The sequence below is a fragment of the Protopterus annectens genome, chromosome 8.part0, assembly GCF_019279795.1.
Source record: "Protopterus annectens isolate FY-2018-M chromosome 8.part0, PAN1.0, whole genome shotgun sequence".
In the NCBI taxonomy this organism is placed as follows: Eukaryota; Metazoa; Chordata; order Ceratodontiformes; family Protopteridae; genus Protopterus; species Protopterus annectens.
This window is the reverse complement of record NC_056741.1, coordinates 710,362,901-710,389,818: the sequence shown is the minus strand read 5'-3', so window position 1 is coordinate 710,389,818 and position 26,918 is coordinate 710,362,901. Positions and strand designations below refer to the sequence as shown.

The window sequence follows — 26,918 nt, the reverse complement described above, 5'->3', positions numbered from 1 at the left end:
TGTGACACCAGGAGCCTTTGAAGGATTCACATGTGAAACCTGGCAAGGAGAATTAAGGTAATGGAAGCTGCCATAGATCACAAAAGCTGAAGTACTGATCTTGCAGTCACTGTTCTGCTGTGAATAATCTGAATGACTAGGGATTTGATTCTCTGAAGTCTTTCTTGTGGAAAAGACATGATGCAAGTGCTTGTATCTAACACTGCTCTTAAGAACTCTAAATGCTATGTTGGCTCTAGATGGGATTTTTCTTACTTTACAGTAATCCCTAGTGAGGAACAAGTTCAAAGATTCAGTCCCTTTCTTGTAGCAGTATGGAAATACCTGGAATCCTTGCAGTCTGAAGTGAGCTGCGACCACTGCCATGCACTTGGTGAATACATTGGGGGCTGTGGTGAGGCCAAAGGGCATGGCTCTGAACTGGTAATGACTGGCTCCCAGCAGGAACAGCAAAAATCTCCTGGAGTGTTTGTCGATTTTTATGTGATAATACACATCCTGAAGATCTATAGACTACATCAAATCATCTTTCCTTAAGAAGGGGAGAATAGACTGAACCGTGACCATCCGAAATTTGGTATTCTGAACTGACTTGTTCAAAGCACTGAGATTCAAAATTAGCTCCAGTCCTCCATCTTCTTTGGCACTAAAAAGAATCTTGAGTAAACTCCGGATCCTTTGTAGTCTGATGGGACTCTTTGGATGGCTCTTTTGTCAAGTAGTTTTTGAATTCCTACTACTGCCACATCCCTGTGACTGAGTGGAACATCCAGGAATCTCTTGAGTTTCTTGAATTGGTTGGAGAAAGGACTATGATAACCTCTGGTTGTAATCCTCTGCTCCCAATTGTCCATTGTTATGGTTAGCTAGGCAGGGAGGTGCACAGAGTATCATCCCCCAACTGCCTCCAGAGAATGGCAATCAGGTCTCTGTTCAGGAGTGCTAATAGGAATTTCCAAGGAAAGAATCCCTGAAACTCTGATTTTGCGGGCCACCTCTGCCTCTAATGTGGCTTCTTCCATTATAACTCCCTCCTCTGCCCTGGGAGAAGTCATTGCCATGTGAGTCCTAAATAGGCCCCTTGAAACTTTTTGAACCATAGCCTTCCACTCCTCTGGTTACTTAAGTAGGGTCGTTGAGGAGTGAAAAAGTGTACGGCCACAGCAATAAGAGTCTTTCCATCTTTCTCACATCTAGCAAGGTTGTCTAACTTTGGGTCCAAAAAGGGATGTTCTGTCAAAAGAAGCACTGACGAGAGAAGACTTAAATGGCTCTGCAAAGTAATACAAGCACATCCTAGTGTGTTGTCTTATAGCTATGCCGAAACCCGCTGCCCTGTTCGTCTCTTCAACTGTGTGTGCGATGAGCCTCATGGATGAATTACAAAATGAATTGAGGGTCACCAGCTGGGAAGCTACTTTTGCTTGAACTCCCTCAGCTATGGCTCCTGTCAAAGTATCTGATAGCTCCTTTACCAGATCTCTTTGAAGCCTGGTGAAATGTGCCATGAAATGCAAGGACCTAAGCACGAAGTGTGATGAAGGGTATACGTGCTTCTCAAATCTATCCATCGTCCTACACTCCTTGTTAGGAGGAATGATAGTAGGACATTCATCCGCAAGTTGCTTTTTGGTGGCTGCAGCAACCACTGTGGCATCCCCTGGCACCCCTTCAGCCCAATGTTGGTGATCTGTGGGAGCTGATAATATATGGTCTAGTCTCTTGGGGATTGGCTCGACGGATTCGGGAATCTTCCAAGCCTGCTGAGCAATCAGTTTAATGAGAACATTAGAGGGTGGAGAAATCCAAGCAGTAGATGGTCGGGCATGGAAAGCCTTTAGGTATACTGATTCCTGAGGAAGATTGTTGGAAGTCCAGTCACCCAGCTATTTAAGGATCTCGAAAATGTCACCAAAGGAGACGTCTTCTGGGGGTAACCTTGAGAAACCTTCCCATTTATCAAAGTAAGTATCTTCTGTGAAAGAGTCTTCAGGGGATTCGAAGTGCTTCCTCTTGCACTTTCTCTTCCGGGGTACCTCCTCGTTGGGACTGGTCGGGGAGGTGTCTGAAGAGGACATAACCAGCATGGTTAAACCCTATGGTTCCTGTTCCCGCCATCCCAAGTCAGAAGCTAGAGGTAGCTCTGCGTGAAGGGGAAGGACCAGAGGGTTTTTCCGACAAAAGAAGAATCAACTGTGAGTCCGCAGTGGACAAGGCCCTTTCCATGGCCCAGAAAGCAGGTCCCCCCCCATAGAGAAATGGGAGCATAGAATCAAAATAGACTCCTTTGAAACAGTGGTCTCATCTCACACCAACGGAACTGCCCCCGCCCCTCAGAGTCTGAAGCAAAAGTAGAAATTACGTGTGCCAAAGCCCTGAGAAGCATGGATGGATCCGATACAAACTGGCATCGAACCACACTCCCCAGAACAGACGAATCCTTGACATGGAAAAGACACGGTAGTTATCAGAGACAAAGCTCTGATACAGATGACACCAGGACTTTAAGAACTGGGAAATCCAAAGGCTCAGATGGTGTTAGAGGAGGAACAACAGTCAGGTGAGAAATATGTAAGGCTCCAGAGCCGAAAGTGTTAGGAACCGAGGAAGTAGCTAATCCCCTCGCTGCCAGAAGCTGGTCCACCAGCCTCAAAACTTTGGATTCCGAGAGGTTCTTGGTGGAGTGCACTGAGTAGACCAATGGGGACTGAGGTCTATGCAAAAAGGGACTTGGTGGTTGGTCCACAAAAGGATCAATTCTTGAGGAGTATCTAGTTCGGGGCAAGTTCTTGAAAGAAAACTCTTTCAGTTCCAAGACTGGTGAAATCGTCTGAATTGAGGAAGAAGTGGGCGCTGCAGTTGTCAGTGTGGAAATCAGCACAGACAGCACTGCTGAAGACAGTTTCTCTCCTGATGTTTCTGCAGAAGCTGTGGGAACCAGAGAGGACATTTTTAACCAACGGTTCCAAGGAAAGTAAAGAAACTAAGCGGCTTCTCTTTTTTGACCCCTCATGCCTAGAACAGGAGGAGGAAAAAGGGGACTTATTTCCACTTGATATGTCAAAGATATAGCCTTGTCAAAGCTAGATTTTATCAAGCCTTTGAGAAGCAACTTATTCTTTCTCTCTACAAGGGACCATTGGCTAAATTCATGACAGATGGAACAGTCTTCTTGAAGATGCACCTGGCTCAAGCAGTACAAACACAAGTCATAACCATCAGAATTTGGTAGTCTGCGGCACTTCTGGTATCTCTTAAAGCCAGAACCACCTTTAGACTTCAGCCATGTCAATGAAACACACTCATAAACACACTACAAGAGAAAAAGAGAGAAAAGGGATAGATAGTTTTTTTTTTTAATAGGTGTACCAACAATGGAATCAGAGTAACTGTAATGGTAAATGAAATGGAAGGAAAGGGGAACGCAGCAGCAATGGTACAGAAGATTACCAAATCAGTAGAGGAATGGGGAGGGAGGCTACCAACAATGGTATACTAGGAAAAGGACACAGCAGTTAAGTAAAGAAGAGGAGCTGGGTAACTACAAAGGATCTGAAAAACAGATATGAGAAGAAAAATACTAAATAAGACTCACAAATTGAGGAAACTGACAGCTCAAGAGCTAACAGGAGAGGAACGCATCTGACACTTGAAGTGGCAAACGAGATCTGGGGTAATCATGTGAGCAGCATTCTGGTTAGAGCCAAGCTCCAGAGTTTTTGGAAGGCGTGAGCTGGAGTAACGGCAGAGTCAATTCCGATATTCAGAACCGAACCCACAGTCAAGGATTAGTGAAGACTGATATCAGATGGTCGATTTTTAAAGAACAAAACTGAGATTCCAAGAAGGGGAATTTTGCTTTCTCATGTGCAACAATCTTTTCTTAAACTGTCTGACCACAAAAAGAGAAGAAAAAAGGGATTCATGGGCAAATAAGCTAAGATGCTCACAAGGTGCACTTTGACAGATGCATAAGACAAGTCAAGATTGAGTAGCTCACACAAATTTCAAAATTAGAGGAGTAGACACCATACCAGGCCCTCTGATATTGGTTAGGCACCACCTAGAAAACTTTGTCCACTTGTAAGCAAAATATTTTCTAGTTGCAGGTTTTCTTGCATTCTTCAATACCTGCACATCCTCATGGAACAAGTGCCAAAAGGCTATCAAGATAGAATCATCAAGGCTGCAGCAAAAATTGCTCTAAGCTGGAGAGCACCACTTGCTCCTGATACTGTGCGAGTGTGTAAGGAAGCTTGTGGTAACTATCCTTAGCCAATTTCATTAAAAGAGAGCACCAATTTTGCTTGGGCCAAATGGGGGTTATAACAACGATCTTTGGTAATTCTTTCTGAATCTTCATAAGTACCTTGGGTATTGGTGGAAATGTATAAAGGAACATTCCTGTCCAAGGGAACAAGAATGTTTCTGTCCAACAAACTAGGCTACAAAGAGGTCTCAAACACAATTTTCTAGCTATCTGCTTTGAAAGGAGGTGAACAGAACTATTTGAAGTGTTCCCCACATCTGGACCAAATTCAGGCAGACCTCTATCCTTAGGGTCTGTCTGGAGTCTGTCTGCCACTATATTTTGCTCTGATGGGACGTATGAGTCCCGAAACATTCAAGAATGCTTTAAGTCTAGCTCCCAGGCCATCACTGACAACAAAGAGCGAATGACCTTTTACCCCCAAGTACCACATTACGGTGGTGTTGTCCATTATCTATGAAAGGGGACCTGCAGACCATAAGTGGAGAACTTCTTTTAAGGTCTGAATCACTGCTAACATTTCTTTGACATTTATGTGCTTTGTAGTGACTGAAGGACCCCTATTCGCCTTTCACTTGAACTTCCCTGTACATTGCTCCACATACAAAACCTGACATGTCTATTCCAACTGAATGAACTGAGGTAAGGATTGAAAGACATTTCATCCCTCCAACACTGTAACTCTTGGTTTCACAAAATTCAGAAAGACAAATCTAACAATGGTCTCCACCATAGCTCCTCTTTGGGGACCAGAAAGATGCTGGTGTAAAATTATTTTCATTTTTGCAGTACAAGGACTGGTTGCATAACCCCTGCTTGCAACTTATGAAGGAGTATTGGACAGTATAAATGTGTCTGGTCTGGTAGGTGTGGAGGAATTTTTCTGAAGGGAGGATGATTTTCTGTCAACTGTCAAGAATATCCTCACTGAATTAGACTCAGACAAGTGGGTGCTGAGAATATCTGTGGCCAAGCTGCTGGGATGAGAGAAAAGCCTGTGGAAAGGGGAGGGAGGACAGGAGAAAAGGACAGGATGCCTCAAGTATTGGCAGAGTCATTCCTTAGCAGGGGAATGATCTGTTTAGGGGAAAAGAACCATTTTTATTTGGTTTGGAAGCATTATGCTCCTTCAGTTTCCTCTTGGCATCCTGGCTCTTGTTAGGCTCGGAATTTTGTTTGGACACCCTGTTAGGAGAGAACCAGAGAACATGAAACATTCTGGATACCCCATGCCTCAATATTCCTCTATCATCCCATTGTTCGAGAATCTGGGTAGCAGCAGGATCAAACACAAATTCAGAACTTAAAGGACCATTTAAAATCTTACTTTCTTTTAAATCCTCAGAAGAATTCTGGTTATGTAACCAAGCATACCTTCATAGGTTCATAGGTGTGTACTAGGGTAATGGCCCTGGAGCATTTACAAGCCTAACCCAAAACAATTGAGCAGCACCATGCCACCCAATGTTAGTTCAAGTGCCCCTATCCAGTAGGGCAACTGGAGTGATCCCTGGGGTGAACTTTGTTACCCATCCACTCGTCAAGATTTCTCTTGAAGAGGACTACCGAGGTGCTCTACTTGACATGAATGGGAAACTTATTCCAGAGTATGGGCAGTCTTTGGGAGATGAACCTGTCCCTCCAGCATGTTCTGTTAATTGTGGTAATGAGGTTGTGATCTCTGGAGCATGTGGCGCAGGGGGATTGGGATTTCTTTAGGTGTAGCATTTCAAGTACGGTTGGGTAGGACATGGCTTTGTAAGTCAAGCAGAGATCACATCTAAGTAGACAATAAGAGACTGAGAAAAGCTGAAGTTTCTTGAGTCTGTCTGTGTAGGACATGTGTTTAATGCCTAGGATCCTTTTTGTGAGGTATTTTTGTGGCCTCTCCAGCTGTTATAGGTGTCTGGTCAGGTACATGCCAAACGAGGCATTACATTTGATTGGTTTAATGAAGGATGAGTAGAGAGGGATGATGACCTCTTTCTTCCTGGATGCAAAACCTTTGGTTTACGATGTGCCACACAGAAGGACTTTCTGATCACGGTGGCAATGTGGTGGTCGAAGGTGAGGTGGCTGACGATCTGGGTGCCCAGATTTCTTATGGCTCCTTCAGTGGGCTCCCATCAATGTGGTAATTTGTAGGAACTGAGTTTTTTCCAAAGAGGATGATGATGCATTTTTTGACGTTAAGCTTCAGGTCATGGTTTCAAAGCCAGTCATCAGTCTCAGAGAGGCCCTTTTGTAGGATGTCTACATCACTTGGAGAGTTGATAAATAGAAGTTATGTCCTTACCATAACGTTCCATGTGGAGTGTTCATCTCGCCTTTGTTCTTACACATGGGTTCGGAGCCGATCCTCGGCTCCGTGCCGGCCTCTTGCAAGCTCTGCATCGAGAAGAAGCTCGAGACAATCTAATACCCACAATCCCCCTCTGCCTTTACCTCAGATCTAGTTTGCAAGCAAACCAATCTACAGAATAGCACATTCATGCTTATACACATATGTATAGAAAGAATCTACAGATAACTATATATATATCTAAACAGACACATATATATATATATGCCAACTATGTACACAATATCGTAACAGTAGCAGAATGCTCCTGGCCAGGCATCAAAGAACGTTCTTCCTAAGGGTGGGAGGGTGGGACTGTAAGAACAAAGCGAGATGAACACTCCACATGGAACGCGTTATGGTAAGGACATAACTTCTAATGTGATAGTGTTCAATCTCGCCGTTTGTTCTTACACATGGGTAGCGTCCCTAGCTCCTTGATCCTGAGGAACTCACGGGAGGACGTTCTTGAGCACAGTGGAACCAAAGGTTGCCCTGTCCCTAGAAACCTTGTCTACTTTATAATGAGAAATAAATGTATGTGGCTTAGACCAAGTAGCAGCCGCACAAATAGCACCCAGTGGTAGGCGAGCTGCATGAGCCAAAGACGTAGACACTGACCTTGTGGAATGTCCTTTGGGTTTGTGTAAAAGGGGTTGATTTGAAGAATCATAGACATAGATTATACAATCCGTTAACCATTTAGAAAGAGTTCTTTTGGTAACTGCAAGTCCTTTCCTGCTATCAGCAAAAGCCACAAAGAGTTGATCTGTTTTTCTGTGATCTTTTGTTCTATCCAAATAAAATCTTAGCTGTCTGTGAACATCCAATTTGTGTAACATATACTCCATTTTGTTGGAGTGGTTTTTGAAGAAAGTGGGTAATTCAATGGACTGATTAATATTGTTAATAGAACACACTTTAGGGAGGAAGGATGAATTGGTTCGAAGAGAGACTCTGTCAGAGTGAAAGATCAAATAAGGGTGCTTGATGGAGAGAGCCTGAAGTTCAGATACTCGCCTAGCGGAAGTAATGGCTACCAGAAAGAGAGTTTTCCAGGACAAAAATTTTAATGGGCAAGAGGAGGCGGGTTCAAAAGGGGGCAACATTAATTTAGATAACAATAAATTTAGACTCCAAGGTGACGTCGGAGATCTGACCGGTGGTCTAATATGACAAACTCCTTTTAAAAAGGCTTTACAAAGTCTGTGAGCCATAACAGGAGCTCCACATTCTTCCACATGGAAATTGAAATGGCAGCCAATTGAACTCTTAGAGTAGCAGGAGAAGCACCCTGATGAAATAAGTCCGTTAAGAACTCTAATATCTTATTCAAAGGAGCTATAAAAGGATCCACATGGTGTGTATTCGCCCAGAATACAAATCGCTTCCATTTGCTAGTATATGTTTTAGTAGTGGAAGCTTTATGCCAAGCCACCAATATATCCTGGACTGCTGGTGACAAAAGATCAGACCTGCCTAAGTTAGAATTGGAGCAGCCAAGCTGCTAGATGGAGTGACCGAGCGGGATGGGGAACCCCTGACGAGTGAGTCAATAGATCTGGCTCTGGGTCCAGAATCCAGGGTCCCCGAATGCAGTGTATCTTCAGGAAGGGAAACCAAATTTGACGAGGCCAGAATGGAGCAATGAGGATTATCGTCCTGTGTAGGTTCCTGGCTTTCTGGAGAAACTTTGATATCAGAGGAAATGGAGGAAATGCGTGCAGGAGTCCCGGGGCCAATCAGAAACCAGTGCGTCCTGGGGACTTCCCTGGAGGGGTAATAGGGCAAAGTAGCTCCTGCATTTGGCATTCATTGGAGACGCAAACAGGTCGCAGGAAGGCTGGCCCCACGCGAAAAATCCTTTTCGCCACTGACTGTTTTAGGGACCACTCGTGCGGTAACAGAATTGCTCTGCTCAGCCTGTCGGCTATGACGTTGGATGACCCCGGGATGTGCATTGCTATTAGAAAGCGACCGTGGACTCCGCCCACTGCCAAATTCTCATGGCCTCTCTGCATAGTTGATAGGACTTGGTTCCCCCTTGCTTGTTTATGTACCAGACTACAGACATGTTGTCCGTCTGAACTGCAATAGTCCCTAGAGGAAGAAGGGGAGCAAAGTGTTGCAACGCTAGAAACACTGCCCTCAACTCTAGAACATTGATGTGCAGATTGTACTCCAAATTGGTCCATTCGCCTTGGACTGTCTGTCCCTGAAAGATGCCCCCCCACCCTATCAGGGAAGCGTCCGTGGTCACCGTAACTGTGGGTGGGTAGCACAAACGGCCTCCCTTGGAAAGGTTGCACGTTTGAAGCCACCAGTTTAGATCTGTTTTGCATGTCTTTGTTATAAGAATCTCGTGTGTTAGAGGTAGTTGTTGAAACGACCATTGTGCAAACAGTAGCCATTGTAGGACTCTCATGTGCAGCCTTCCCAGGGAATTGCAATAAGGGAGGCTGACATGAGGCCCAACACCTTCAGTACTAGTTTTGCAGGAGATTTCCTTGACAAGAGTAGAAGATGTATATGAGTCTGAAGTGATAATATCCTTTCTGGGGGAAGCCTCAGAATCAACTGACGTGTGTTTAATTCTGCTCCTATGAACAAGATATTTTGTGATGGCTGAAGTAAGGATTTTCCGAAGTTTACGGAGATCCCTAGGTGAACACACAGTTGAAGAACAAAGTCTCTGGCCTGCAGTAGTTGACGCCGGGTGGTGGCCGAAAGGAGCCAGTCATCCAGATATGGAAACACCTGGAATCCCTGGCGTCTCAAGTGAGACGCTACCACTGCCATGCATTTGGTGAAGACCCTGGGGGCTGAGGTCAGACCAAAGGGCAGGGCTCGAAATTGAAAGTGACTGGCTCCCAGCCGGAAGCGCAAATGATCTCTGGATGCCCTGGCCATTTTGATGTGGTAGTATGCATCCTCTAGATCTATTGAGCACATCCACTCGTCCTTCTGTAAGAATGGAAGGATCGATTGAAGCGTGACCATTTGGAACTTTTCTTTCCTGACGAAAGTATTGAGGTAGCTTAGGTCTAGAATGGGCCTCCAGTCCCCTGTTTTCTTTGGAACTAAAAAGAACCTTGAGTAAGTCCCGAATCCTTGCTGGTCCGCTGGGACTGGTTGGATGACTCTTTTTCTAGCAGCTTTGAAATTTCTATAGCTGCTGGCTCGCAGATGGGGCGGTACATCTGGAAGTCTTTTCTTTGGGATGGGATGGGATAGGAAGGGTATGTTGTAACCTCTGGTAACCACGCTTTTTACCCACTTGTCTGTAGTTATATTTTGCCAGGCCTGAGGGTATAAAGCTAAGCGACCCGCGACTGCCTCCAGAGCAGGACAGTCGGGCCTCCTCTCAGGAGTGCTGGAAAGGTTTACCAGGGAGTGTTTCCCTGTCACCTTGATGTTGCGGACCCCCTCTGCCGCCAGGGCGGCGTCTTCCACCTCTGCCCCCTCCTCTGCCTCTAGAGGGGGCATCACCCTGTGTGCCTGAGAAAGATCCTTGGGGTTTTCGAAACCACATTTTTCCACCGCGTTGCCCTTTGGGGTACGGTCTGGTTGGGGTGGAAAAACAGACTCCGACAGCAGACAGAGTCTTTCCCTCTTGTTCACACCGGGTAAGGGTCTCCTTTACCTTGGGGCCAAAGAGAGTGGCACCGTCAAATGGGGCGTTTGTAAAGGAAGACTTGAAGGCTTCCGCAAAGGAGCATAGGCATCCAGGATTGTCTACGAAGAGCAATCGCTGAAGCTGCTGCCCTACTCGAACCTTCGCCGCGAGGAAATCAGCCTCATGGACGAGTTAACAATCGATGTTAGGGTATTAAGTTGCGCTGTCACTTTCTCTGAGACAGCTGCATCTGTAGCACCCTGGAGGGTATCTCCCAACTCTTTGACTAGATCCCTCTGTAGACGTGTAAAATGGGTCAAATAGTTCAGGGACCGCATGGAAAAAGCAGCTGAACTAAAAATGCACTTCCCGTATCTATCCATCGTCCTAGAGTCTTTATTAGGAGGATGGACAGACGAAGAAGACTCCGACATCTCCTTTTTCGTGGCTGCTGCCACCACCATAGCGTCTACTGGAACTCCTTTTGTAAGGTAGGACTTATCCTGAGGTGCTGTGATGTATTTGTTAGGTTTCCTTGGAACAGTTTCCACTGTGTCAGGAGCCTCCCACACCCTTCGAGCAATTAGTTCCATTAGTTCATCGAAGGGCGGAGTGACCCAGGAGGAGGAAGGGCGAGCACCAAATGCCTTCAGCAGAACTGACTCATCCTCAGAAGGGGGAAGGGACTGCCAGTCACCTCTCTGCTTCAGGATCTCCAATATGTCCGAAAAAGAGACATCTTCTGAAGGTGACTTAGGGGACCCCTCTGACTCATCTAAGTCAGTATCAGATGTCAAGGATTCCTGTGGAGAATCCAAGTGTCTCCTCTTACACAATCTCTTCCTAGGGACTTCCTCGTGGGGAGCATCCGAAGAAGCCTCGAGGAAGAGGGGCACCTCCAGGGTGGCTGAGACACTGGTGCCCGACGCTTGGATGTGGCCGTGGGTGCAGATGAAGACAAAGGCCCTTTATGGGGAGGAGAGACTGCTTCCACTGATGTGGTTGTCTGGGTAGACAACACCTTCCTCATCAGGTCGAACGCTCCCGGGTCCCGCATCGAAGAGTCCCCCGGTTCCGAAGAAATGGGAAGAATCCCCGACACAGGCACCGAAGGCATCGACCCCGAGGACGGAGCCGAATCGATCCGCGCCGAGGCCCCGAGGGGGAGAGTCGGAACCGACACGTCGGTTCGACTCGGCCCCGGAACCAAGAACAGACCGTCGGCTCGAGACTCCGGTACCGGTCCGGCGGAGTCGAGGTGAGGAACAGACCGAGAAAGGACGGTTCTGGACCCGAGGGCTCCACAATCAGTAGATCAGCCTCTTCCGGCTCCAAAGACTGAATCGGTCTCGGAGGAGGAATGGATGGAGATACAGGGAGGCCTTCAAGTTTCGACACCAACTGGGTGGAAACCGAAATAAGTTTGGAGAGGGCCGAATGCTCCAATAACTTCTGCACCACGCGATCCACATCGACATCCGAAAGTTTGGAGGAAGAACGGGTCGAAGGAACCTAAGACGGAGCCGACCTCAATAAGGTCGAAGGAGGGAGCTCCATCACCGGTTCCAAGACTCGAGGCTCAGGAACCGATACCAGTTGAACACTCGGCCCAAGTCTGTGGAACCGTGATCTAACCTTTGAAGAAGAGCTCGGAGCCGATGACTTAGGCTCCGACGTCTTCGACTCCTTAGAGGACTTCGATGCCTGGTCAGAAGCATCCAGAGCCTCTTGGAAAGCAGGTTTCAATAGACCTCTGTCCATTAGTTTCCTGCGCCTATCTGTCATGACCCTCCCACTAAAAGAGTGACAGATGGAGCAATCCTCTTGTAAGTGGAGAGGGCCAAGGCAGTAGACGCAGGAACTATGGTTGTCAGTGACCGACATTTTCTGGCCACACTGACAATGCTTGAAACCAGACTTTACCTTCTCAGACATTATAGGGAAGAAAGACAAATCCAGTAAAAACAGTCAAATCCGATAAAGTTAGTCAAAACCGATGAAAATTGTCAAATCCGGTAAAATTTTCCTTAACTAGGTAAAATATGAAGGGTGTAGGCCCCGACAAATATTTAACCGATAATTATAGTTAACGGTACCAATAAATTAACGGAACCACAACAAAATCATACAGTTAACACTGAAAAACATCAAATAGAATAGAATCCTAATAAAATATAACAAAATAAAGTTATATCTTAGCTTAGAAACTCTCGAGCTAGCTCCCAACGATGCGTATGCAGCAGCGGCAAACTAGATCTGAGGTAAAGGCAGAGGGGGATTGTGGGTATTAGATTGTCTCGAGCTTCTTCTCGATGCAGAGCTTGCAAGAGGCCGGCACGGAGCCGAGGATCGGCTCCGAACCCATGTGTAAGAACAAACGGCGAGATTGAACATGATCACATTGACTCCTAGCTTGCAGTCATCACCGAACTTGGTCAGCCAGAGTCCTTCTGTGTTGGCCTGGACTTCTGAGAAGTAGATGCCAAACAGGAGAGGGCCCAGGACCGAGCCCTGTGGGACTCCACTCGTGACTGGTTAACAGTCTAACTTGGAATCTGCAGCTTTCACTCTGTGGGTGCTGTGAGCCAATTTGCAACCCACCTAGTAATGCAAGGACTGATGCCTAGTTTGGTGAGTTTATCAATGACACCTGAGTGGGGAATGGTATCAAAGGCCTTGGCCAGGTCGAGGTAGGCTGTATGCACTGCCTTACCCTCAACCACAACCTCGGTGACTGCCTTGAAGAAGTCAACAAGGTTCAGCAAGCAGGATCTCCCTTGACAAAGCCAAATTGTGTGGTGCCAAGAGTTTGGAGATTGCCTATATCTTTGTTAAGCAGATCCATGATGATGCGCTCCACAGCTATGCATAACAGACTCATCAGGCTAATTGGGCGATAGTTCCCAGGATCTGTAGTTGCTCCCCCTTTATGGAGCGAGATGACTGTAGCAGTGTGCCATTCTTTTGGTACATAGCTTGGGGTAAGGCTGTGACTGAACAGGGCACACAGATGTGGTGCCAGTTCATTTTGTAGCTCATGCAGGATGCACCCAAGAATATTACCAGGTTCCATGGATGCTGTATTCTTGGCTTTGGAAAATGCAACTTTTACCTGTGCCGCAGAAGTGGTGGATACCAGGCTTTCTTCTGATATTGTGATAGGGCCCGGGGGGGCACTCAATCTGTCATAACACAACAGAAGTGGCTGCATTTCAAAAAATTGTCAGCACCTTTAAATACACTCCACAAAGCATGTTTTGCAACCTGAGTCACATTTGAAACGATCTGTTTTGCAGGAAAAGATACAGCAACATCATTTAAACTGTAAACACACGGCAAAATAAATTTCCACATGAAGCCCCCCCGGCAGTGTAGGTTTAGAAGCCAAAGCTCTCTTGTTAGAGTTGGCAGCTGGAGAAACCGCAGCTTAGTCATCTGACAGAAGCAGCAAAGAGAGCTGCCATATCAGAGCAGACCTTTTATTTCCTCTTAGTTTATTTAGGAACTAGTTCACTAAGCAAAGGGATTTTATATGCAGTTTTATAGACCTTTTCTAAGGCTGGTAACAGAGAAGGAACAGCCAAAATATTTGGAATCTCATCCTCAATAAGAAAATTATCTCTGCCAATCTCTGGCATAGCTCAATATTGCTACCAGTCAAACACATCCATAAACGTAGCTATCATCCTTGTAAAGGTGAACACTTGAGTTTTTGAACCTGTTCATCTTGCAAAGAACCAGACTAGATGAACTCAAGAGTGTTCACTACTGTCTCCATCAAGAGTCCCCATCAAAATATGTGGAGCTAGAATGATTTCTATAGATGGCAGCCACACAGTCATTCTGAACATAAGCATAGTCTCAGATTAGGTGACTGTAAAACGCACTTAGCTAAGAAAACCACTTCATCCCCATACATGGCAATTATATGACTGCTGTCTACTGAAGTTCCTGTTTCTTCTTACTATGAACTACACTGGAGGACAAAATATTTTGGGACAGAATATTACGTCTGGCAAAGGGGTCTCTTATCCTGGACTTGTCTTGCACCTAAAGGGGTTGTTTCTCCAACACCTGAACAAAATATTGTAATAGCCCAGGAAGATGCGTCTTGGTCCCCATACCCATACAGGGCTGTGGGTTCACACCAGAGGATGATGGGGAAAAAGGTAAGTGGTCTGCAGGGTGGGTTAATGCAAACACAACAGATTCACAAAACATAAACTGAGGCATGCTTTTGTTCAGGCTTTTCTTTTTAAGTGAGATTGGATTTGATGGGGGAGAGGCGGGCGTATCACGTTCCATCAAGTCGGGGGGGGGGGGGGACGGGACACCAGCCAGAATAACACACTGACACTACTATTAAAGGCTGACCAAGGGCAGCAATAATGGAATGTAAACATGTTCCCCACAATGCAAATACAGTTAAACTGCATAAAATATAGCGGGTCTATATTAGATAATCGAAGTTTCAAAAGTTCGACTGTCTTATGGTCGATACCATATGATGGAACTTTTAAAATTTTGAAAATCTAATAAACAAAAAAAATAAACTACAAAAATAACCTACCTGAATGTTTTAAGCAGGTGAGACAAGCCCCCCTGCACCCCAACCCCCCCACACTCGTTACATATACCAACTCTGAGATCACACTACAGTGCAGAAAAGGGAAGTCTTCCCATTCCACGCTGTACAGAGATCTCCATTAAAACGTTCGAACTTTCAAAAATTCGATCATATGGTGTCAACCATATGACAGTTGAACTTTTGAAAGTTAGATCATCCACTATAGACCCAAATATAGCAGAAACAGTTTAAAGTGTGCTAAGCCTTGTTCTACAATCTGCAGAGGACAGTAAACAGCAGCCCCCCATCACAATACCAAATAAACTTCACTTGTCCAAATACTGACAAAAAATCAAATACATTCCCTTAAACAGAAGCCTTTCAAACCAGTATAAATAAGCATTTACTTACAGATTTCCCTGTCAGAAATGAAAAACAAAATCTCCACAGAAAATGCAAATAAGGTAATTTGAGGTAAAATTGCAATTTAAAGACAAAAACTGCTACAGCAGTGTTAAATCAGAAATATCATAAATACGAAGAAAAAGGTGAAAAATGCAATACTTTCCTGTCAGAACTTTAAAGGAAGCAGAAAAACTACAGAAACAACAGGCCTCTTGGCACCAAGCTCTAGACGCACAACACAGACCTTAGTGTTCAACTGACACCACAGAAATTCAGTTTTCCAATACAAGTCATAAAACACTTTAGAAACGCTTGACAACTGCACAAAAGCAGTATTAAGCATACAAACAACACAACAGTAAGTTAGAATTCCAAGAGAATTAACAGCAGCATCAAATAGCAAGACTATTAAAATAGCAATGTCAGACTCAAAGCTAGTCACAAGTGGTGTCCCACAGGATCTGTCCTGGGACCCCTCTTGTTCGGCATTTATTTCTCAGATGTTAAAGCAAACATGGGAGGGCTGTGGCTGACAAAGTTTGCAGATGACTGCAAACTAGGCGCCATAGTCGATACACCAGCAGACACACACATCCTACAAAAAGGCCTCACAAAAACAGACAACTGGTGCAAGAGTCACGGCCTTAAACTAAATGCCAAAAAATGTATAGTCATCCCCTTTGGGAAAAACAAAGTACCCACAAATTATCACATAGACAGCAACCCACTGAGTACGGAAAAAGTAATCAGAGACCTAGGGACCCAAGTCGACAGCGACCTCTCATTTGACACCCACGTTGCCAAAGTGGTTAGAAAAACATTCTACCTTGCACACCTCATCATGAAGGGTTTCACATCCAGATCCAAGGATGTCATTGTACCCCTATATTCCTCCCTCATCAGACCCATGATTGAGTACAATGCCCCATTTGGTAATGTACCTCACCCGGCATTTGCAACAGCTGGAGAGACCACAAAAGTACCTCACCAAGAGGATCAAGGGTCTCCAACATATGTCTTATTCTGCCAGACTAAAGAAACTTCAGCTCTATTCAGTAGCATACCACCTGCTCAGAGGTGATCTCTGCCTGACGTACAAGGCCATGTCCAATCAGAATCTGATGGACATGCTCCACCTCAAAAAATCCAAATCCATCAGGACCACGAGAGCTAAAGACTTAAACCTCGGCACAAGTATGAATAGGACATGCTGGAGGGATAGATTCATAATCCAGAGGCTTCCCATGCTTTGGAACAGGATCCCAGTTCGTATTAGGCAGAGCCCCTCACTGACTCTTTTCAAGATAAATCTTGATGAGTGGATGGGAGATCGTAAGTTTACCCCAGGGGTCACATCTGTGTCACTACTAGACAGGGGCACAGTAAACTAATTCTATTATATAAGGGGACCTTCATTGTGTCACTACTAGACACAGGCACAGTATTCTAAATTTATTCTGTACAATTTTTGTACCATTTCATGGGGTGGCAAAAGCCACATCACTATGGCTAGGCTTACAAATGCCCCAGGGCAGATAGCCTAGTACTATACTATGAAACTATGAAATAGTTAACACACACAAATATATTTTTAACAAAACAGAAAGAAATCAAAAGTATACAGCCACAATGAGGAAGGGATGTTCCTAAATGGTTCTTACCCGGGTATGGAAAGTGTAATCCACAAATGCAGGCTGCTGAGGAGTAACAGCTGTGAGAGTCCTATAACTGGCACTAAAAGACTGAAGGTTTCCCCTGATGGAAAGGACTTGGCCAATCCCCTATCATAGTCAGAAGACGGTTTGAGCTCTGGGAAGCTGCCAATGTGATTTTGTGCAGGGAATGAATCCATATGCTACTAAGGCAGTGCGAATGATGAACATCTGGTGAACCTGAGTTCTTGTCTTGAAAGAATACAAAAAGCCAATCACATTTCCTAAGATTTTTCATTTTATCCAAATAAAATCTGAGCTGCCGTGTACATCAAAATAATGCAACATTCTCTTGCCTTTGTTGTGAGGAGAAGGGAAAAATGTAGGCAAGGCTGATGGTCTTATTTAAAGAATTCTCATTTACTTCTGATGAAGTCCATAACAAATGAAAGCGCTTAACCTTTATTTAATTGGATGGCACAGTGGTGCAGTGGTAGCATTGTCGCCTCACAGCAAGAAGTTCGCTGGTTCGATTCTTGGCTGGGGTGCCTTCTGTGTGGAGTCTGCATGTCCTCCCTATGTTCGTGTGGGTTTCTGCCGAGTGCTCCAGTTTCCTCACACGTTACAAAGATATGCATATGGAGCTTTTCTACCCAGGCCTCCGCTGAAAATTGGCTTTGTTCCAAGTCGGACTTTCCTGGTTAACAGATGTTAAACAAATAAATAAATAATAAAATATTCCGGTGGTTCACTGTTCCAGTTGGTGTCATCAGCATTCATTCATGACTGTTTGCTTAAGACTTGCTCAAAAGATCTGCAACAGTGCTCTTTTTTCTAGGAAATACACAGCCTGAAGGAAAATGCTGAATAGCAGTGTCCTATGCAATCAAGGCTAGTCTGCAGAAGGGAGTAAAATATGATGTCTCCTTGGTTGTTTATGTACCACATTAATATGGTGTTGTCTGTCTAAATCTGTAGAAGACCAGGTGTCCAGAGGTAGTGCAAGGACTGAAGAGCTACGATAATGGTTTTCATTTAATTTCACTTCATTTATGTTTATGTGGTCTTTTCTCTTTCTGGATGATCAAATTTCCTTGGATCTTGATGCATTTGGAGCAAGCTCCCCACTCCAGATCTGAAGTATCCATGAACAACTGCTGGCAAGCGGAAGGAACCAGAAAAGTACTCCTAGCTTGAGCAAAATCTGATTCATCTACCACAACATTTTCCTTCTTGATGAAGGGCAACAGAATTAGGAAGTTTAATGGATGGCAGTGCAGAGTTCAAACTGACTTGAGTTACCCAATGTAGCTTCCTCATGTGCAATCTGGAATAAGGTACCATTGTAATTGTTAATACCATGTAACCCAGTGCTCTTAATATCGCACTTGCTGAGGTAGCACTCAAGAGAAGAAGGCTTAGAAAGCATCCTGAGAGGAGCTGAACATTGTCTGGAGGAGGGAAGGCTATCATGGGCAGAGTAATAAGCCTGCATTCTAGGAAAATCAGATCCTGTGATGGGCTCAAACAAGACTTCTTCAGGTTCAAATTGAACCTGCAATGTGCTCAAGATTCACTGTGAAGTCCACGGCCCTTAAAATCTCTCAAGGAGGAGTGTGAATCAGGACACTGTCCAAATAAGGAAACATCTGAATTCCTTGAAGTCTGTAAAAGGCGATGACAGGTGCAAGGCACTATTTAAACATGCTTGAGGCAACTGAAAGGCCAAAAGATAAAGCAGAAACTTGGAAGTGAAACATAGACAGAGAACCTTACGAATTTGCATTCTGCATTAATAGGAATGTGAAGGTAAACATCCTTTAAATCAAATTCCCCCAAAAAGGCTTGCAGAAGAAACAATGGAAGTAAGGACTGCAGTGTCAACATCCTGAAACTTGAAATTTTGAGACTAATGTTGACAGAAGAAAGATACAGAATGGATCCCCAATGTCCCTCTTTTCTGAAAAACTACAAAAATTCTGAACTAAAACCCTCCTCCTAACTGATAAATGACAAATTCTAGTGTTTCCCCGAGTAAAGATGCCCTAAAAAGCAGTAGAATGAGCTGAATCTGGTTTTAAGAAAGTTGAGGAAAACCCGAGACATGGAAAAGCAATCCAAGATGTTTTGTATCTTTTTGGATGATAAACAGGAACCATTTGTCTGAAGTTGTGGGTTGCCAGATTGGCAAGACTACAGACAGCTTTTGAGACAAAGGATTGGTTGTAGTGGAGGAAGAGGTAAGGGCTGACAGTCAAAGAGGTTGGTTTGTCAGGAAGAGAGGATTTAAGACCCCCTTGGAATCCTACTGTGAATTGTCTTGAATTTTCCACTTGTTAGTTTTTTACTTATGAAAAGGCTTTTGGGCCTTACATAGAAAGGGACAGCCTTGGCAGGGTAGCTTCTGTGAAACCTTGGAGCTTGTGAGAGGAAGGTTTGCTTAAAATCTTGTATGATCTTATTTTTCTCTTGCCAAATTTTGTACCAGAAGAACCAAAAACATGTTGTTTATCCAGACACGTCTAGTAGTTTAGCTCTGACACCTTCAGGTAAGGCCTATGAGTATCTAGAAGCAGAGTTAAGAAGATATCAAGCAGAAGATTTAGTGTCCAAGAAAGGTAAATCTGAAAGGACATTGCCCCGATTTTCCAAAACATACAAAAGATATCTGACTATGTAAGTTTGGCCACTGATAACAAGAAAAGGTAGTGTGGCTGAGGTGTACATCTTTTTGCCATATCTATCAGCAGCTCTGCTATTTATATCCGTTGGCAAAAGATTAGATGTGTGAAGCAGTTTAGTAGGCTTTGCAGTGGAAATTGAGTTAACATCTGGATCAGAGGAAGGGTTCTTATATATAGGAATTTTTGTGAGTTTGTGACTTTGTAAAATCTATGATAATTCTTTGAGGCAGGTGGCTGAGACTCATAAGTAAGGCAGACAGTATAGAAAGTGTCCAGCAAACCTCCAAAACAGGGGAATGGCAGAGGGTTTAGGCAACTCCCGATTTTCAAATGTGCATAGTACGTTTCAAAACATCAAATAACTGGAAACCTTCCCACTTAAAATGCTGCATCATTTCAATTATAGGGTCTACAAAGGAAAGTTCTTCAAGACGAGAGTCAGAAGACAAGGTATTCTCATCATCAGTGGAATAAGCCACAGGGGAATGGATGTAGGAAGAATAAGCCAAAGAATCCTCCTCAGAGTAAGAGTCCTAGTCCTAAGAAGAAACCTCTCAATGTCTCTTGACAGGAAAAGGAGAAGAAAAAGAAACCGCACAAAACTGAGGAGGCTTCAAAGACAAAGGCCTTGAAAAGCCCCTGTGTAAAATCCTGCCATTCCTTTGGGGATCCCTAGATGTTTGAGGCAAAGCAGTATACTTAGACTTTTGCTTCTTAAGTGGGGCATCTGCTTGCAAAAAAACTCTATGTCCTGACGTACCTCAACCAAGGAACCAAGAACGTCTTCCTTTATTATCTGAGGTATGCCTTCAGATTTTCCTAAATAAACCATGGTTCTTCCTTCTCATCAAAAGAAAGTGACGTCTCCAGGCGTTTCTGCAGTTGCATCCTACTGCGCCTCTAGGCATCAATTATTGCCTGTTCATATTTACATTAATAATTCCAATACCATGCTACATACAATGTCTCAGAATATTTTATCTTGAAGCATACATGATGGCAAACACAACTGTATTGATATATTACCTCTGTCAAATAGTACTTGTTAGAGCTGTAAGGTGATAACTTCATTTTTTAAAGGATGAAGCCACACTCACTGGGAGTTAAAGGTACACACTCAACAGAACTCTCCTGGAGGGAATGAGTTAAGTCGTATGTTGGACTGCATGGTGCAAAAGAAAGGCACCCTGGCTTTGGTATGCTGGATGGATGGTACAGCTATCCTTGTCGGGATATCTCCTCTATTAGTAAAACTGCAACAGTGATTCAAGGAAGGACATAATCATATAGCCATGATGTATTTAAAGATGATCTATCACACAGTCAGAAAGCTGTTCATCCAGTGATCTTGTGTCACAAAGACTGTAAAGAAATGTTTAACCAACAGCAGATGATGCATGGTATAAGCAAAGTGACATAAAAGGTTTAAATTTCAGCAGATAACAGATCTCAGTACACCACAATGATGATGTCTCTCTCACTTTAACAAGTACCGACAATGGCTAATTCTAATAAATGAAAATTAAATTAGAAGTCAGTACAAATTTGTGACGCTTTCATGCAAGTGACCACAGTTAAACAAATAGTGAGCTATGGGGTGGGTTTGTATACTAAGCATAGGAATACACACTATTACTCTCAGTCTTATCCACCACCCACAATTCGTTTTCCTGTTTTTGCACATGGGGTTGGGGTGTCACTTCAACAGCGACAGTCATTTAGAGCCAAGGGTCACACTGCTAGGTGGCTAGCCCTGCCTCAGCTGTTGTTCCATACTACACACTTGCATGCACACTCACAACTATAGCCAATTTAAAGTGTCCAGTCCACCTACTGCATGTCTTCGGAATGTGGGAGGAAACCAGGGCACTCTGAGTAAACCCACATAAACACTGGGAGGACATGCAGACTCCACACAGACAGCAGCCCAGCTGAGAATCAAACTGGAGAACCTCTTGCTGTGAGGTGACAACTATCTGCTGTGCCACTGTACAGCCTATGTATATGGAAAGTATTACCCCAACCACAGCATAAGTAACTGCATAGGTCTAGGGCAACAAATACAGCCAATTTACTGAACATCTCAGCATACATTATTGACTGCAATGCAAGCACACAGGATGTAATTATGTTTATCAGACAAACCTGGAATGATATGGAGCTGCACTTCAGCAGATAATCCAGGAACAATAAGTGGATTTATTACATTTCTGTGTCGGAAATGGCAGAAGCTTATAACATATGACATCAACAATAAAAAAAATATATAAACAGTAAAAGTACATGGTGTAATGCTTAAGGGGTTACAGCATAAATAAATTTGTAATATCAACACAATGAAGTTGGAGGTCAATAATTTCTGAACAATTCAAAGCAAGGCATCAAATATGCCTAATTTTGTTTCAACTACAAGCTGTCTCCAAGCACAGTCCCGTAAAACAGAAGTGGTCTGTGTATACAAAGAACTGGCATAAATGATTAATAAACTGCTAAACATTTGTAGGCATTGAAGTTTTAATATAAATCTTAACAGAGGCTCAGTTTGTGTACAGATCTAAAGCAAAATAAGCAGCTGGTCTATCTCCTGTCTAATTCAACATACAAAATGGCCTGTTTCTGATTCTAGCAATAACACCCGAGCAGAGAAATGCTAACTTGCCACATCTACATTTGTTAACTTACAAGTGCTCTTACTTTCAGCTAATCATGATAGTTACAGACACCTTTGTATAAAACTCCTAAAGAGTTGCAAACAAACTAAGATTTGCTTCAATCTGCAAATAAAAACCACAATGAATACAAAAACCTGAAAGCACAATAAAATTTACTGATTTTTGGACTTAACTATGTTCAAGGTTGAAAGATTCCGGATTCTGACACATGGCATTGTGAAGGTCAATGCTGTAAAATGGACCTTTGTATTTAGTTATTTAAAAGAGCATATCGATTTTATGGGAAACCAGTGATTGCAACAGCCTCCCATAAAAGTCACAAGAGGCTTAATAATTTAATGTCTCTGAAGGAAAATCAAAGTACTAATTGTGGTGGCAAGTTCAGTTTGAGTTTTCATCAGTGTCTTGGAACATTACACTGACAACCGCTCAGTGGTCATTCACTGACATTATATTCAGCACCTATAAACACAGAAACTGCATCTTCAAATGCCGAGATTGTAGATGCATGGTAGTGTTTAGAAGCCCCTTTTACTCTTCATTCTGCGAACAGTGCAACTACAATGAAGCAACATGTGCCGCTGAGGTGCATTCAATACACACAAAAAACTCTGAAAACGTTAAGAGTATGCTATGGTGAATAAAAACTGTCACTGTACTAAGAGGAACTTATAAAAGTATATGAAAACTGACACCTTTGATGGACGTAAACACAATCGAAAACAAACTACATGTGCTACACTAGAAAAGACACATCACTACAGCAGGCAGTTCAGAATCTGCTCTTCACTTATGAGTTGCACATTCATAACCGCAAACACTCCTGAAATTCATCACAACTTTTACAATGTATATATGTGGGAGTAGGTGGCTGAAAGTTCTTCACTAAAAAACAGAGCAAGCAGCATACTACACACATCACAGATATTTAACATACCTGAAGTTCTGGTACAGATAGCACTGACTCTTCAGAAGCAGATGACATTACTTCCTCATCCTCTTCATCTTGTGTGAGATCATCAAAATCCTCCTCCTCCTCCTCTTCCTGTCCTTTTTCTCCACCTACTTCAGGACCACCAGGAGTGTTAGATGACTGTCCATCAGTAGTGGATTCATCTTCATGTTTTTCCACTGGGCTGCTAAAGTCAATTTCTACTATGCCAACAGATGTCTTAGCTGAACCTTCATCTGCAAAACAAACTAGCTTTTTAGGTGACACCTCATTTATCTCACAAACAGGTGCCTTAGGTGACTTTTCAGCTACCTGACAGACATCTGCTTTTGAAGATGCTTTGTCAGCTTCACCAACAGGTGTCTTAGGCAACCCTTCATTCAATTCAAGGACAGGTGATTTAAGAGATACATCTGACTTGTAAACAGCTATCACAGATGGGGTCTTACCTACTTCAGAAACGTCTGGAAAAGGTGTGTCCATTTCACAAACAAACTTTTTAGATGAAGTGCCATTTGACTTAAAATCAGACGTCCTACAAGATGCAACATCCACCTCACACAAAGATATCTTAGGTGGGCTTTGAACAACTTCACAAACAGATGTATCTGGCAACACTTCAGTCATTTCACAGTCGTTCATTTTAATAATATTTTTCTCAGTGTCTTTAACGTCTTGATCTACATTTTCATTTTCTTTGCTATTTTCTTTTTCTGCCTTACTTGTATTTTTATTTTGTTGTGGAGCTTCTACTTCCAGCTCTTGCCCTAGGCCCAAAATGATCTCCCTTTTAGATTCTTCTCTTAACCTGCCCTTTTCTTGGGAACTTTCTGCTGCCACAATAGTTAGCACTGACTTGCTGTTTTCACCACTTTTAGGGTTGCAATCAGCAGAAGTATTTATTTGATAGTCCTGAGTAACTGCTTGCCTGCCATGATGATCCTCATTGCTCTCAGTTTCTGAAGCGTTTACTTTAATAACAGTTTCATTGCTACAGTGTAGACTTTCTTGTTTTTGGTGCAAGCTGGATTCTTCAGTATAATCCTCTGGATTCAAGAAATCATTGTTAAGCGTACAACTGGAAATGTTTTTCAAGCTACATTCAGATTTTGGCTCATCCTCACATTTAGTATCTTCATGACTCTTAAACTTAGATTCTTGATGTACTTCACAACCAGTGATGCCAACCAAACTACATGGCACACTGCCTTCAGTAGATACCAAACCTGAAACGGGAAAAGATGGTGATTTAACAGGTGTACACACACAGCTTACAGGAGCTGTTGTAAGTGGCTGGCTTACTGAATGCGTAAACTGGGAAGGATTTACTAGCAGAGTTGTCAATGGAGCTGTCTGGGTTGTTCCTTCAACTGTTGTACTTAAAGGCTGAATCATACTGCATCTATTTCCAACTGTAACTACATTCATGGAAGCAGGTACAGCAAGTATCACAGGAGTTGGCTGAATGGGCAAGGCAGGTTTTATAAACGGAGTTGACTTGATAAAACTTAATTTCTTCTTCTGCCGACCTCGTTTTCGAGGTGTTCTACACCCCTGTGCCTTTACTTTGGGACTCTGTTGAACAGCCGAGGAAGTCTGTGGGGGAAACAATGAAACAGATGCTGTAGTCTGTGGAGCAACTGACACATTAGAATTTCTTCCATCTGAAAGAAGCATGGGTGAAGTAGTCTGGAAAGGAGAGGTGGTCTGGACAGCAGAAGCAGTCATAGTTTCTGTCATGTTATCCAGTGACTGACTTGCAGAACCTGAAGATAATGCATTTCTTGGCCTGATTAATATGGGAGTTCTACACCTGAACTTATGAAAGGATGTGGATCCCCTGGTCAACTTTAGGGGCGATTTCTTGGAATTTATCACATTTAGGCTGGGCTTTATTGCTGGAGCAGGTCTTATGGGAAGTGGTTTCAAGGCAGATGATTTCTTTGCTTTCCATTCCTTTCTAGACATACGAGCTCCCAGTGGCTTCAGAATTAGGGTAACACCATCAGGCATAATGATGGGCAACTTTTTAGGTTCAACCTTAAACAACTGTTGCACCAGGATACCAAAACCCAAGAAAGGTTCTGAAACTTGTTTTATCTGGAAGCACTCATTTTTAGTTTTCTCCTGTAGACACTGAATTGCTTCCTGGATGGACTGCAGGCTTCCCTATAGGGAAAAAACATGCAAAGATTTAGAAAGTGACTGAGATCAAACGTGAAATGACAAAAAAACAGCCAGTTAAATTTTACTGCTGCAAAGCCCAGTTTAACTGAAAGCTTTTGAAGTCTGTATGTACTTCAGTATGAAAACGGCAAAATACACAAACATATCTGGAGAAATAATGGGAAACGGAAGATATAAATTAAAAAAATTCTCTACAGAGTGTCGTGTTAACAATATATTTGAAACAGGTTACAAACAAACTTCAAAATACACAAACTAACAAGTCAAATACTGTTTTATGCAAGCTGCAAATTAATTTTCATTTCAACAAATTTATTTTGACCTTAAAGCAAAAATGTTTAAATATCATTTGGTTATGTCTCAAAATCATTTTCATAGAACTTCAGTTTACAACGAATGTCAATTAGAATGACCTAACTGAAAAATCAGTATTAACTCATAGTGCTATTAAAAACTGTCTCCTACACCGCAGAACACTTCAAAGGCAACACCAAATTGCTGTTTAACTTAATCGTGATACCGAACTTGCACCATTTACTACCACAGATCAGGTACTCAGATATGAAACAAATAAAATTAACTCAAAAAGCAAACAAAGTGTTACTTTACTTGATCAATTTAATGCACTCGTTTCACATAAAAAGTCCTTTTTCTCAGCTATGCTCTGGGGAATCACCTCATTAACACAAGCATTATCAGCTATAAATAAGTTAATAAATGTAAAATCCCATACTATACATATTATGGGCTCTTCAGAAAGTACAGTTTTGTACCTACCATAAATGTAGATGTTCGAGTGCTAATACAGCTGCAGTCATAACAGATGGGTTCTCCTGCCGTCAGGCGGGTCCTCGGTCGGCTGAATTCCAAAGTCTAGGTCCGGCGTCGGTTGTCGTCGCTTCTTCCCTGACGTCAGTACGACAGGGGTATAAAAGAACCAGCCGACGCCATTTTCTTCAGTCTTTCTTGCCCCAGATGTCAGGTGCCCCCAGAAGGAAGGCAATACATAAAATAATGTAATAATGCAAAGCAATATAATCAAAAAAACAGTAGTTGCAAGCAAATACACCATAAAAGAATACCCCCTAGAGGGGAAGTTGGGAGGGAAACCTGGACTGCAGCTGTATTAGCACTCGAACATCTACATTTATGGAAGGTACAAAACTGTACTATGTTCATCGTGCATACAGCTGCAGTCATAACAGATGGGTAGAATCCCAAAGCTAAGAAAGGGGTGGTAGGCACTAGGTGGAGCTAGGAGGAGCTAAAATGCCCTGCAAGACTGCAGTGGCAAAGCCTGCTCTAGACTTGGAGTATACTGGTAGGTTGTAGTGCTTAGAGAAGGTATGCACAGAACTCCAAGTGGCTGCTTCTAAAATATCCTTGGTAGGAACTCCTCTGAGGAAGGCTGCAGAGGTGGCTGTGGCCCTGGTGGAATGAGTTGTAATGCCTGTAGGTACAGTTTTGCCATGAAAGGAATAGCAAAAGCGTATGCAGTGGGCTATCCATTTTGAGATTATCTGTTTGGATATTGACTTTCCTTGAGCTCCTACCGCATAGGCCACAAAAAGC

At 43.3% G+C, this 26,918-nt stretch overlaps 1 protein-coding gene across 2 annotated transcripts in view; it reads right to left on the bottom strand.

Moving 5' to 3' along the window:
- Positions 1-26,918, bottom strand: part of GON4L (gon-4 like) — a 3,426,849-nt gene that overhangs the window by 880,020 nt on the left and 2,519,911 nt on the right. For both annotated transcript variants that reach the window (XM_044080158.1, XM_044080159.1), the window contains one exon: positions 23,145-25,328. In XM_044080158.1, the coding sequence (XP_043936093.1) occupies positions 23,145-25,328 (2,184 nt within the window). The remainder of the gene's footprint in view (positions 1-23,144; positions 25,329-26,918) is intronic.